The sequence below is a fragment of the Leuciscus leuciscus genome, assembly GCF_965113295.1.
Source record: "Leuciscus leuciscus genome assembly, chromosome: 5".
Lineage (NCBI taxonomy): Eukaryota > Metazoa > Chordata > Actinopteri > Cypriniformes > Leuciscidae > Leuciscus > Leuciscus leuciscus.
The window spans coordinates 19,631,557-19,642,639 of NC_138729.1; the positions used below are offsets into that span (position 1 = coordinate 19,631,557).

Sequence of the window (11,083 nt, forward strand, 5' to 3'; positions counted from 1 at the left end):
GTCAGGAACGCATTAACTAACTGTTTCACATTTTTCATTGAAAGCATATGTCATAATTTAGATATATTTTTAAGATGGAAGAATGCGGTTTTACAGATGCTAGAAACGTGGCTTTCAAATGAAAGATTCGGAACACAAATGCAGATCTTTTTGATGGAATCTGAGAGCTTTCTGTCCCTTCGTTGACAGCCATGCAACTACCACTTTCAAGCCCCATAAAGGTAGAATAATTCATTAAAAGTAATAATTAATAATTAAAGTAATCGACTGCAGTGGTTTAACCTCAATTTTATGAAGCGATGCGAGTGCTTTGTACGCGGAAAAAAATTAAATAATTGAGGCTACCACTTTATCTACAAAATATGAATCTCGCGTCCGCTCTCGTCGCATGCGTTGTGAATGTGATGCTCTCGTGAACGCGCGTTTCATTTAATTTAATCAGAAAGATCTTCATTTGTGCTCCGAAGTTGAACGAAATTTTACAGGTGACATGATGTTGAGTTATTAATTAATATCTGATTAATTATATATATATATCTTTTGCATATAACCCCCATAATGAATAATGGAAATTATATTGTGATCAAGATATTGCCGGTTTCAGGCCTGAATCATTTAATGAATATGCCTACTGTATAGAGTAGGCTAGGCTATTTCTTGTCTTAAAGACACAAAGATCGAATTTTAGTCCTCAGATCTGTGAAGAGAGCGGTAGGTGAGAGGTTTTCATATGCAGTTTGTTTCTCACACTAATATGTGGTTTTATTGTTAGTTCTTCCGCAGTGCTTGAGCAGACATGTTGCATAGTCTCAAGAAGCAACAGCTTTTGGTTGCAGAACATGTCCAGGATTGTGGCTTTATGCTGCTAAAGTCTTGTAGTGGCTTGTATATAGATTTTAAAGATCGAAATCTCTATAAGACTGTGAGCAAGTTACCATGCAGCTTATTTTATGCTTTTGAGAACTGTATATTTTTAACCTTATTAAGATGAGTTTTGACATTATAAGCAAATGTCTTGGAACAACTTGGACATAAAACAGTTTGCATAATTTCATTTTCAGAAGTGACTTGTTAACTAAATGGTTTAAGGTTTCACAAACTAGATTTGGATTGTGAAAAAATAACTACAGATGTCAATATCAGCCCATGACAAAACCTTTTTAATGGCTTGCAGAGTTTCACTATTATCTAACCTTTCTCACCTGTTCTTCACATTGTAGTTTCTCATCATTCAATCTAGAAGTTTTGATATGAACAATCATACGCTCCGCAGAGAAGACGATGACTTAAACTTGTGGTGACAATGGACCTATGTGTTATATCTCCGTTGTTCATTTCTGCTTTCAATAAATGTGTGCACATACATTTAAATCAAACATATTCGATTCCAATGACTTTTTTTGTTTGGTTACAGATATTTTGCTTTATAATCAAAGCACATAAAGAAAACAAATGTGCTGCATCACTCATTTCAAATGAGGCCAGTCTGATGCAGCTGATACAAAATGAGTCTCTGATGTTTCTCAAGCAAATGAATGACTAGTTCAACATCATTTACCTATAAGATTTTATTCTCACCAAATCAAAAAAAATCAGTACTTCACTATACTGGATGCTATATTTTCATTGTAAAACAATCAGAAGTCATTCTGTAATTTGAGGACATTGGGTTTAGCAGCAGTTAAGAAAATTTATCTGATGGGGTTAGTGCACACAACCACAAATGTGTTTATCAAAGTCAAAGGAAGTGGGCGTCTTCATAAGAACAGCTTGTGCTAACCACTTCCTGTTGAGATGGGAAACTTCTGATGGAGACAGAAGGCGTAAAGTAAACAAGTTAAACAAAAAGGTATTATGGGGGGATATGTTTTAGAAGAACAATTATTGTGTAATAATTACACTACAGACAGTCTGTTAAACCTCTCTACCTAAACGCACTAGAATGATCAATATATCAAAATTCTTTGTGAAGATCCATATTGATTGTATTAATTAAAGGATAATAATGCTTTCACTGCTGAACTGTTGAATATTCACTGTGAACTAAAACAGATCGAAATAGGCTTTGTTGTGCCTGTTGCTGACAGTGTTGAATTCTGTGTTTGTATGTGAATAGAATAGGCTAGCCTACTAATAGAATACTGAATTAATTAGAAGAATGAAAAGACTACTGAAGACAGATCACTTCTACAAATCTACAAAAATGGAAGAACATATCCTCATTGGAATCAGCCGTTCAGACATGTAAAATTAGGCTATGTGTAAAAATTGCTCTATAAATATCCTATATTGCGAGAGAAAGAAAAAAAATTGCCTAATGCAAAGAAACAGGAGAAAATAATATTTCACTCGATATTCACACATAACAGGACATTATTTAGATTAGATTATGATTTAAATTCTATGCTATTAATATGTAGTTTCTTGTAAATAGGCATGTAGTGTAAAGGAAAAGAGGCGCTCGAGCGTGTTTTTGCTTTGACAACAGCGCCCTCTGCAGGAATGTGTCTATTAATGTCGTAATGCGCAACATCGATTTGTGTTTAAATTATGAAAGCAACCATTTAAAATGAAATGTGTCATTAAGGCAAACAAGGAAATTGGATTTATAATTAAAGGTTTGCTTTTGAAACAATTCGTCAATAGATTCTCGCTGAAAATATTTTCTAACAGAGGTCTTTATATAAGTGATTCTCTGTGAGGGTCGGCGCCCTTAATAAACTGCAAAATGGCAAAAGGGTCTTCTGTACATAAATTAAATTAAAATACTGCCTAAAATCATTGTCCGTTTATTATATATTCTGTAATATTAGTCACAACATTTTAACCATATAAAAACGTATTTATTAGTTTTTGTTTTTTTTATAACTAAATTATCAAAATTAATATTATGTTATTAAAATATGATGAACAAACCATGCAGCAAAAACAATTATATTGGCTAATAAACACATCCAGGCTGTTTAACATTTTAAATGTCCGTTTCCACTTGTGGGACTTTTATTTGACCCGGAAGTGTAAGGTGCTCTTTAATACAGGAGGAAGTTTGCTTTCACAAAGAACGGTTTTGCAGTTGATATCATGTCATTAGATGTAAAGTCTAGATCGAAGCGCTATGAAAAGCTGGACTTTTTGGGTGAAGGACAGGTAAACGACATAACTTTGATATTTCTGAGCTGTTGTTCGATCGAATAGCACAGAACAGCCTGCATCTGTAGCAGCTCTTGCAGCTGCATATTAATCTTCAGTTTTATCAATGTGTCCTGCAGCTCACAGATAATGTTGTACCATTATTTTGCAGTTTGCAACTGTGTACAAGGCAAGAGACAAAACCACAAACACCATTGTTGCCATTAAAAAGGTGAGACATTTCCCATTATAGCGGCAAAACCAGCACTTTTGATCATATTTCGCTTGTTATTTTGCATTGGGTAGTTGAATATTTTATTATAGATTTTGTTTGTAACACTTAACACTAAAGTTTCATGTGTTAACAACATTAGTTAACATAAACTAATAATAAACAATGCTGTATTTATAATCTTAATTAATGTTAACTGTAACATGTACTAATACATGAATGTTAATGCACTGTGAACTAATATGAACAATAATATTTTTATTTACAAAAAATAATAAATGTTTTTTTAAAAGTGCTGCTCATTGTTAGATGGCAATTAACTAATGTTAACAAATGAGACATTATTGTACAGAGTTTCCATTTTGTTTTGTTTTATCATTCTTCAGTTCCATCATGTCAAACACTGAATTTCTTTTTTACAGATAAAAGTGGGACACAGAACCGAGGCGAAAGATGGTGCGCTTTGGATCAATCTTAATCTTTAATACATGTGTGTGATTGTTTGTGTGTGTGTATGTGTGTGTGTGTGTGTGTGCATATATATATATATATGTATATTCACACACACCAGTTTGATTTGAGTCTTACATATTTTCTTCTGTTATCCAGGCATCAACAGAACAGCTCTTCGAGAGATTAAGTTGTTGCAAGAGCTCAGTCATCCCAACATTATTGGTGTAAGTCATATCTATATGCATATAAATCTTTGATGTGCTGTTGTTAATTATGGCATAATACTGACATCAATGAATCCGTTTTTGCTTTCAGCTGCTGGATGCTTTTGGACACAAATCCAATATCAGTCTTGTCTTTGACTTCATGGAGACAGATCTTGAGGTGACGGAAGAGGAATGCACTTGGACTTATATTGTTCATTTCAGTCATTTTAATAACAAACCTATCACAGAGCAAAACCATTAAGAATTAAAGTCAATGTCAACACAAAAACAAGCATGATGTTTTTCAGCCCTATCATTTGTTTGATCAGTGCTATTACAATGAATAATATAAGTACATTGTTGTATTATGGTCTGTTTCAGGTGATCATAAAGGACACCAGTCTTGTGTTGACGCCAGCCAATATAAAGGCATACATTCTAATGACATTACAAGGTTTGGAATACATGCATGATCATTGGATCCTGCACAGGGTGAGGCGCTGAGATATCTGCTCTGTTTTTAATTATGAACACTAGCGTTCAAAAGTTTGGGGTCAGTAAGAATTATTTTATTTTTTTTATATATGGAAAGAAATTCATACTTTTGTTAGGCAAAGATGCATTAAATTGATCAAAAGTGACACTGAAAACATTTCTAAATTGATGTTGTAAAAGATTTATATTTCAAATAAATGCTGTTCTTTTAAACCTTTTGCTCGTAAACAAATCCTGGGAAAAAAACTAAGCAGCACAACTGTTTACATAATTGATAATAATAAGACATTTCTCTTGAGCAGCAAATCAGCATATTAGAATGATTTCTGAAGGATCATGTGACACTGAAGACTGGAGTAATGATGCTGAAAAATTCAGCTTTGTAATCACAGGAATAAACTAAATTTAATATATATTCAAATAGATTTTTTTAAATAGACACAAAAAACAGTTATTCTAAATTGAGAATTTTTTAATAGTTTTTTTAATCAAATAAATGTCGCCTTGTTTCTAAAGGAAACTTGTTTCTACCACAGAATAAAATAAATAAAACTTTTTTTTTTGCGACATTTCTCACACAAATCGGACTTTTTTCTCGCAAATTGTACGTTTATATCTCAAAATTCTGACTTTTGACTAGATAAACTCTCACTAATGTAAGATATAAAATCGCAAGTTACAAAGTCTGATTCTGAGAAGAAAGTTAGCTCACAATTGACATTTTCTCGTAATTTTGACATAATTTCTCAGAATTGCAAGTTCATATTTGGCAATACGGACTTTATATCTCACAGTTGTGAATTCTGACACTCACAGTTGTGAATTCTGACAAACAAAAGTCAATAATTTTTTTATTTTTGAATCAGTTGTGGAAACAAGCTTCCGTAAGCTTAAGAGACTTCTTTCACTTACTTACCAACTTTCAAAAACTTACCAACACCAAACTTTTGAATGGTAGTGTTGAACTACTTGAACTACCAAAACTGAAGTTCCTGTATAAAACTGGCGCCTTCAGTCATCATCATTTTTTTTCAGGATCTGAAACCCAATAATTTGCTACTGGATGAGAATGGAGTCCTGAAGCTTGCGGATTTTGGCTTAGCCAAAGCATTTGGAAGCCCAAACAGAGTGTATACACATCAAGTTGTTACAAGGTTTGTAGAAATCTTTGATAACTCTGACGTGTTCAAATTTACTATATTACTTGGATCTTCTTTATTATGCTATTGTTAGATTTTTTTTCATGTTGTGTGGTACTTCTCAGATGGTATCGTGCCCCAGAGCTGCTCTTCGGTGCCAGGATGTACGGTGTGGGTGTGGACATGTGGGCAGTTGGCTGCATTCTTGCTGAGCTTTTACTCAGGGTGAGGATCTTTGTACAGTGTTTGTAAAGCCATTTGGCTCTTTTGAAAACCAATCAGACCATTAACATGTACAGTGCCCTCCACAATTATTGAACCCCCTGGTAAATATGATCAAAATTGGCTGTAAAAAATAAATCTGCATCGATTATCCTTGTGATCTTTCATTCAAAAAATGTGCAAAATTCTAACTTTTCATTGAAGTAAAAGAATTGAAAGTGGGGGGAAATCACATTATGAAATAAATGTTTTTCTCCAAAACACGTTGGCCACAATTATTGAAACCCCTAGAATTTTTTACGAGTAAAATATCTCTGAAGTATATTCCTATTAATATTTACCTTTTTTAGTACACCAGGGTGACTAGGAACATGAAACTGTCCAGCTATGACTTCGTGTTTCACAGGAGTTTAAATATGAGGAAGCACAAAGGCCAAATCCCCTTAATCATCCATCACAATGAGTAAAACCACAGAATATAGTTCTGATGCGTAGCAAAAGATTGTTGAGCATCACAAACTAGAAAGTGGCTTTAAGACAGTAGCTAAAGAATTGAAAATCCCAATTTTGACCATCAGGGCAATAATTAAGAAGTTATAACCAACTAAAGATGTTATGAATCTGCCAGGAAAAGGACGTGTGTCTATACTGTCTTAATGCATGGCGAGTATGAAAGTTTGAGTGGCCAAAGACTCTTCAAGGATCACAGATGGAGAATTGCAGAGATTAGTTGAGTCTTGGGGGTCAGAAAGCCTAAAAAAAAAATGATCAAACAACCCCTACATCCCCACATGTTGTTTGGGAGGCTTTAAAAAAAAAACTCCTCGCTCCTCCAAAAACAAATTCCAGCAAATTTAATTGTCAGACACGACTGGATCTTCAAACAACACAGGGTTCTGTGGTCAGATGAGACTAAAACAGAGCTTTTTGGCAGCAAACACACTAGATGGGTTTGGTGAACACAAGGATAAAAAGTACCCCATGTGTACAATTTAATATACCATTGGATCTTTAATGTTGTGGGCATATTTTTCTGCTGGAGGTCCTGGACTTCTTGTTCAGATACATGGCATTGTGGATTCTATCAAATATCAACAGATAAAAAATCAAAACCTGATGCTTTCTGCTAGAAATCTTATAATGGGCCGTGGTTGGATCTTCCTTCAGGACAACGATCCAAAACAAACATCAAAATCAACACAAAAATTTGTTGTGGAGCACAAAATGAAGCTTCTGCCATGACCGTCCCAGTCCCCTGACCTGATGAGTGGAGTGAACTGAAGAGGAGAAGCACCAACATTGATCTGGGAATCTGAAGGATCTGGAGAGATTCTGTGTGGAGGAATGATCTCTGATCTCTTGTCAGGTGTTCTCCAAACTCATCAGGCATTATAGGAGAAGACTCAGAGCTCATCTTGGCAAAAGGAGATTGCAAAAAGTATTTAATAAAAGGGTTTCAATAATTGTGGCCAACGTGTTTTGGAGAAAAACATTTATTTCATAATGTGATTTCCCCCCACTTTCAATTCTTTTACTTCAATGAAAGGTTAGAATTTTGCACATTTTTTGAATGAAAGATCACAAGGATAATCGATGCAGATTTATTTTTTGCAGCCAATTTTGATCATATTTACCAGGGGGTTCAATAATTGTGGAGGGCACTGTATTTTAAAGTCAGCATGAAATGGAAGTTGCGACGTTACATCCGAGTAAAACGGCTTCTTAAAGAAGAAAAATGTGGGGCGGGACTTGATTTTGTCCATCGGGAATTTATTCACACCAGTAAACACATCATCAGAGAACAGAAGTGATGTTGCTGCATGAGGGAGGGGAAGTTATTATGGTTAAAGATTACGAGGAACCAAATGAAAAATTATGAACATGAAATTTAAAAATACATAATCATTCATAATACTGCAATATACCAAAAAAAAACAAGAATTGGTCATTTTGAGTTAATGGTGACTTTAAGAATAATTTTTTTTCCTGTATTTTAGTTGCCATTTTTGGCTGGAGATTCAGACTTGGACCAGCTGACGAAGATATTCGAAGCTTTGGGAACACCAACAGAGGACACATGGCCTGTGAGTTGTAATGAGAGTGTTTTACTTCAGCTTCATTTCCACGTGAAAGCAAAGCATCAAGGCCTGTTCACACCTATAACGATAACTATTTTAGCATCCACACCATCGCACAATTACACTGTTTATTTTACAGTGCAGTTATGTTGTCAATGCTCAAGCTCTTTAAAGCAAGATAGATTATGATTGGCTGTCAATGTTTTATTTTATTTTTATTTGAATTTTTTTTTTAGGTGTTCTTTATCATTTTGTTATCATTATAGTTGTGGTCTGGACTCTGCTGTTATTTTAAATTTAGAACGATTTTTAAAAATATACCTTGATTATTTTATGCACTTGCATGTACTTACAGTGTAGTTTCTTAAGAAAGTACTGATTAATATAAGGTAACCACATGGGTTAAGGTTAGGTTTAGGGGTAGCTTCAGGGTAAGTACTTAGTTATTACTATAAGTACATAATATGTAGATGGGGAACAGGAATGTAAAATAAGGTGCTACCTATATCTTTATCGTTCTTGGTGTGACTGGGCATTTACTTGAGATACTATAAAAGGAGTAGGACATTATCAGTAATGTTTCATGTCCAATCTTTGAGGCTTTGAGAAATCTGTGTGTCTAAATGAGGTAGAATCATTGATTTGTGCCGGTTGTTGTTTCAGGGGATGTCCAGTCTCCCAGACTATGTGTCATTTAAACTATTTCCTGGCACGCCACTGGAGCACATTTTCAGCGCAGCTGGCGATGACCTTCTGGAGCTCCTGAAGGGGTTATTCACCTTTAACCCCTGCACACGCACTACAGCTTCACAGGTGCCAAAAACCGGATTGCAGTTTAATCAACTTCATCTTAAAGGGATACTCCACTTTTTTGGGAAATAGGCTCATTTTACAACTCCCCCAGAGTTAAACAGTTGAGTTTTACCGTTTTCGAATCCATTCAGCCGATCTCCGGGTCTGGCGGTACCACTTTTAGCATAGCTTAGCATAGACCATTGAATAGGACAGGACCATTAGCATCTCTCTCAAAAAAAATGACCAAAGAGTTTCGATATTTTTCCTATTTAAAACTTGACTCTTCTGTAGTTACATCATGTACTAAGACGGACGAAAAATGTAAATTTGCGATTTTCTAGGCTGATATGGCTAGGAACTATACTCTCATTCCTGCGTAATAATCAAGAAACTTTGCTGCCGTACCATGAGTCCAGCAGGCGTAATGATATGACGCAGCACCTGAAAATAGTCCCCAGCTCGTGACCGGGACTAAGTTTGTCTAACCTATTAGACCTATTTTCAGGCGCTGCGTCATATCATTACGCCTGCTGGACTCATGGTACGGCAGCAAAGTTTCTTGATTATTACGCAGGAATGAGAGTATAGTTCCTTTAAAATCGCAACTTTTCATTTTCCGTCGGTCTTAGTACACGATGTAACTACAGAAGAGTCATGTTTTAAATAGGAAAAATATCGAAACTCTTTGGTCATTTTTTTGAGAGAGATGCTAATGGTCCTGTCCGATTCAATGATCTACTGTATGCTAAGCTATGCTAAAAGTGATACCGCCAGACCTGGAGTTCGGCTGAATGGATTCGAAAACGGTAAGACTCAACTGTTTAACTCTGGGGGAGTTGTAAAATGAGCCTATTTCCAAAAAAAGTGGAGTATCCCTTTAATGCTTAGAGCTAATCTACATTTAGAGAGAGTGAACGAATGTACACTTTCGTTTCAGGCTTTGAAGATGAGGTATTTCAGCAATAGGCCAGGACCAACCCCGGGACCGCAGCTTCCCAGACCAAACTCCTCAACAGAAGTCCTGAAAGAAAAAGAAAACCTGATGATTGGAATCAAGAGAAAACGTGACAGTATTGAACAGGGTGAAAAAAACATGCACAAACACTTGATAAATGCATCTGATAGTGTGTTGGTTTCTTTAATGGAAATATCCTTGTTGTTTATATCAGACAGTGTTCCAAGGGAAATGCTTATTTGTTCAGAATAATCAATTCCAGTGCTGCTTAACATATAAAGATCAACAGATAAATGGAAAAATTGTTGCTCTGTTTTTAGATTACACTGAGATTCAATGGATAAGGATAATGTATAATGAAAATGGTGTCCCACATGGTAATGAATGTTATTTTAAAACATTTTTTATTTCTATTCCATTTCTTAGGTACCCTTAAAAAGAAACTGGTGTTCTGAGTGATTTGGATGCTGTTTTCTTCCACCGGTCCTGCATGAATGGAAAGAAACGTATTTATGGGTCAACCAGTTTTTCAGTTATTTTTTTATGTACTATAAATATTAAATTATAGAAAAATGTAGTTTTGCCTGTTGTCTGTTTTAATTAGTTATGCACATCACCCCCATTTATGTCACTAAGTATATTCAGTAATCATTTTAGCATTTACAAAAAGCATATACAATACATTTTCATTTTTTAGATACAATAGTTTTATAATAAACTTATTATTATTTTATAATATTATTAAGTTATGCTTTTAAGGATTTAATGTCTGGTTTACAGATTGGTCTGTCCAGTGTTCTTTTTTGAGGCAGTTTGGCTTGTTTTGAAACCGCATCAGTAGTCCTGAGTGAGGTGCTGTTGTGTCACAGACCTGCCTGTATCTTCTCTCTGCTCTGGAGAACTGGCTACACTTCACCAACACATTGTGATATACAGTTAGCATTTCCATAACCAAACACCATTTAAAACCCATTAGTATTACGTAAATTAAATAAATATAATATATGTATCAACCTACATGTAGTTTATAGAACCCACTTACTGTTGAAAACAGATGTTGTCTGCAACTTGCATACTTTACACACGGTGTCAAACACAGTTAGAGAGAGGCATTGTTTTGCTGTCACTGCCAGCCAACTGGAAAACGATTGTATGAGCAAATCCAAACCCTTACGAAAATTAACCATGGGTTTTATTGTGGTAAAAGTGCAGTAGCCTATAACCATGTTTTTTTGGCAGATTGATTATTTGTATAATCACAGTTATACTACAGTTTTACTACAATGGTTAAACTGTGGTTAGTGTAGCAAAACCATGGTTAATTTGTGGTTACCATGTTTTAACTATGTAACCATGTTTTTTGGGGGGGGGGGGGTTAT

General features: G+C 35.0%; 1 protein-coding gene across 1 annotated transcript; it reads left to right on the forward strand.

The window, feature by feature from the left end:
* Positions 1 to 676: 676 nt before the first annotated feature.
* Positions 677 to 10,281, forward strand: cdk7 (cyclin-dependent kinase 7). Its single transcript, XM_082168693.1, has 12 exons — positions 677 to 3,147; positions 3,302 to 3,361; positions 3,784 to 3,817; positions 3,971 to 4,038; positions 4,130 to 4,198; positions 4,402 to 4,512; positions 5,551 to 5,669; positions 5,780 to 5,879; positions 7,874 to 7,960; positions 8,618 to 8,767; positions 9,687 to 9,831; positions 10,131 to 10,281. Exons 1-12 carry the CDS (start codon positions 3,082 to 3,084, stop codon positions 10,157 to 10,159), a joined length of 1,038 nt encoding a protein of 345 aa, XP_082024819.1. The 5' UTR covers positions 677 to 3,081; the 3' UTR covers positions 10,160 to 10,281.
* Positions 10,282 to 11,083: the final 802 nt, after the last annotated feature.

What these genes read in the sequence shown, in the direction of transcription:
- cdk7 (XM_082168693.1), top strand. Translation starts at nt 3,082, where the DNA reads ATGTCATTAGATGTAAAGTCTAGATCGAAGCGCTATGAAAAGCTGGAC. An exon ending in CAGAACCGAGGCGAAAGATG is followed by an intron (nt 3,818 to 3,970) that starts GTGCGCTTTGGA and finishes TCTGTTATCCAG; the next exon opens with GCATCAACAGAACAGCTCTT. An exon ending in CAACAGAGGACACATGGCCT is followed by an intron (nt 7,961 to 8,617) that starts GTGAGTTGTAAT and finishes TTGTTGTTTCAG; the next exon opens with GGGATGTCCAGTCTCCCAGA.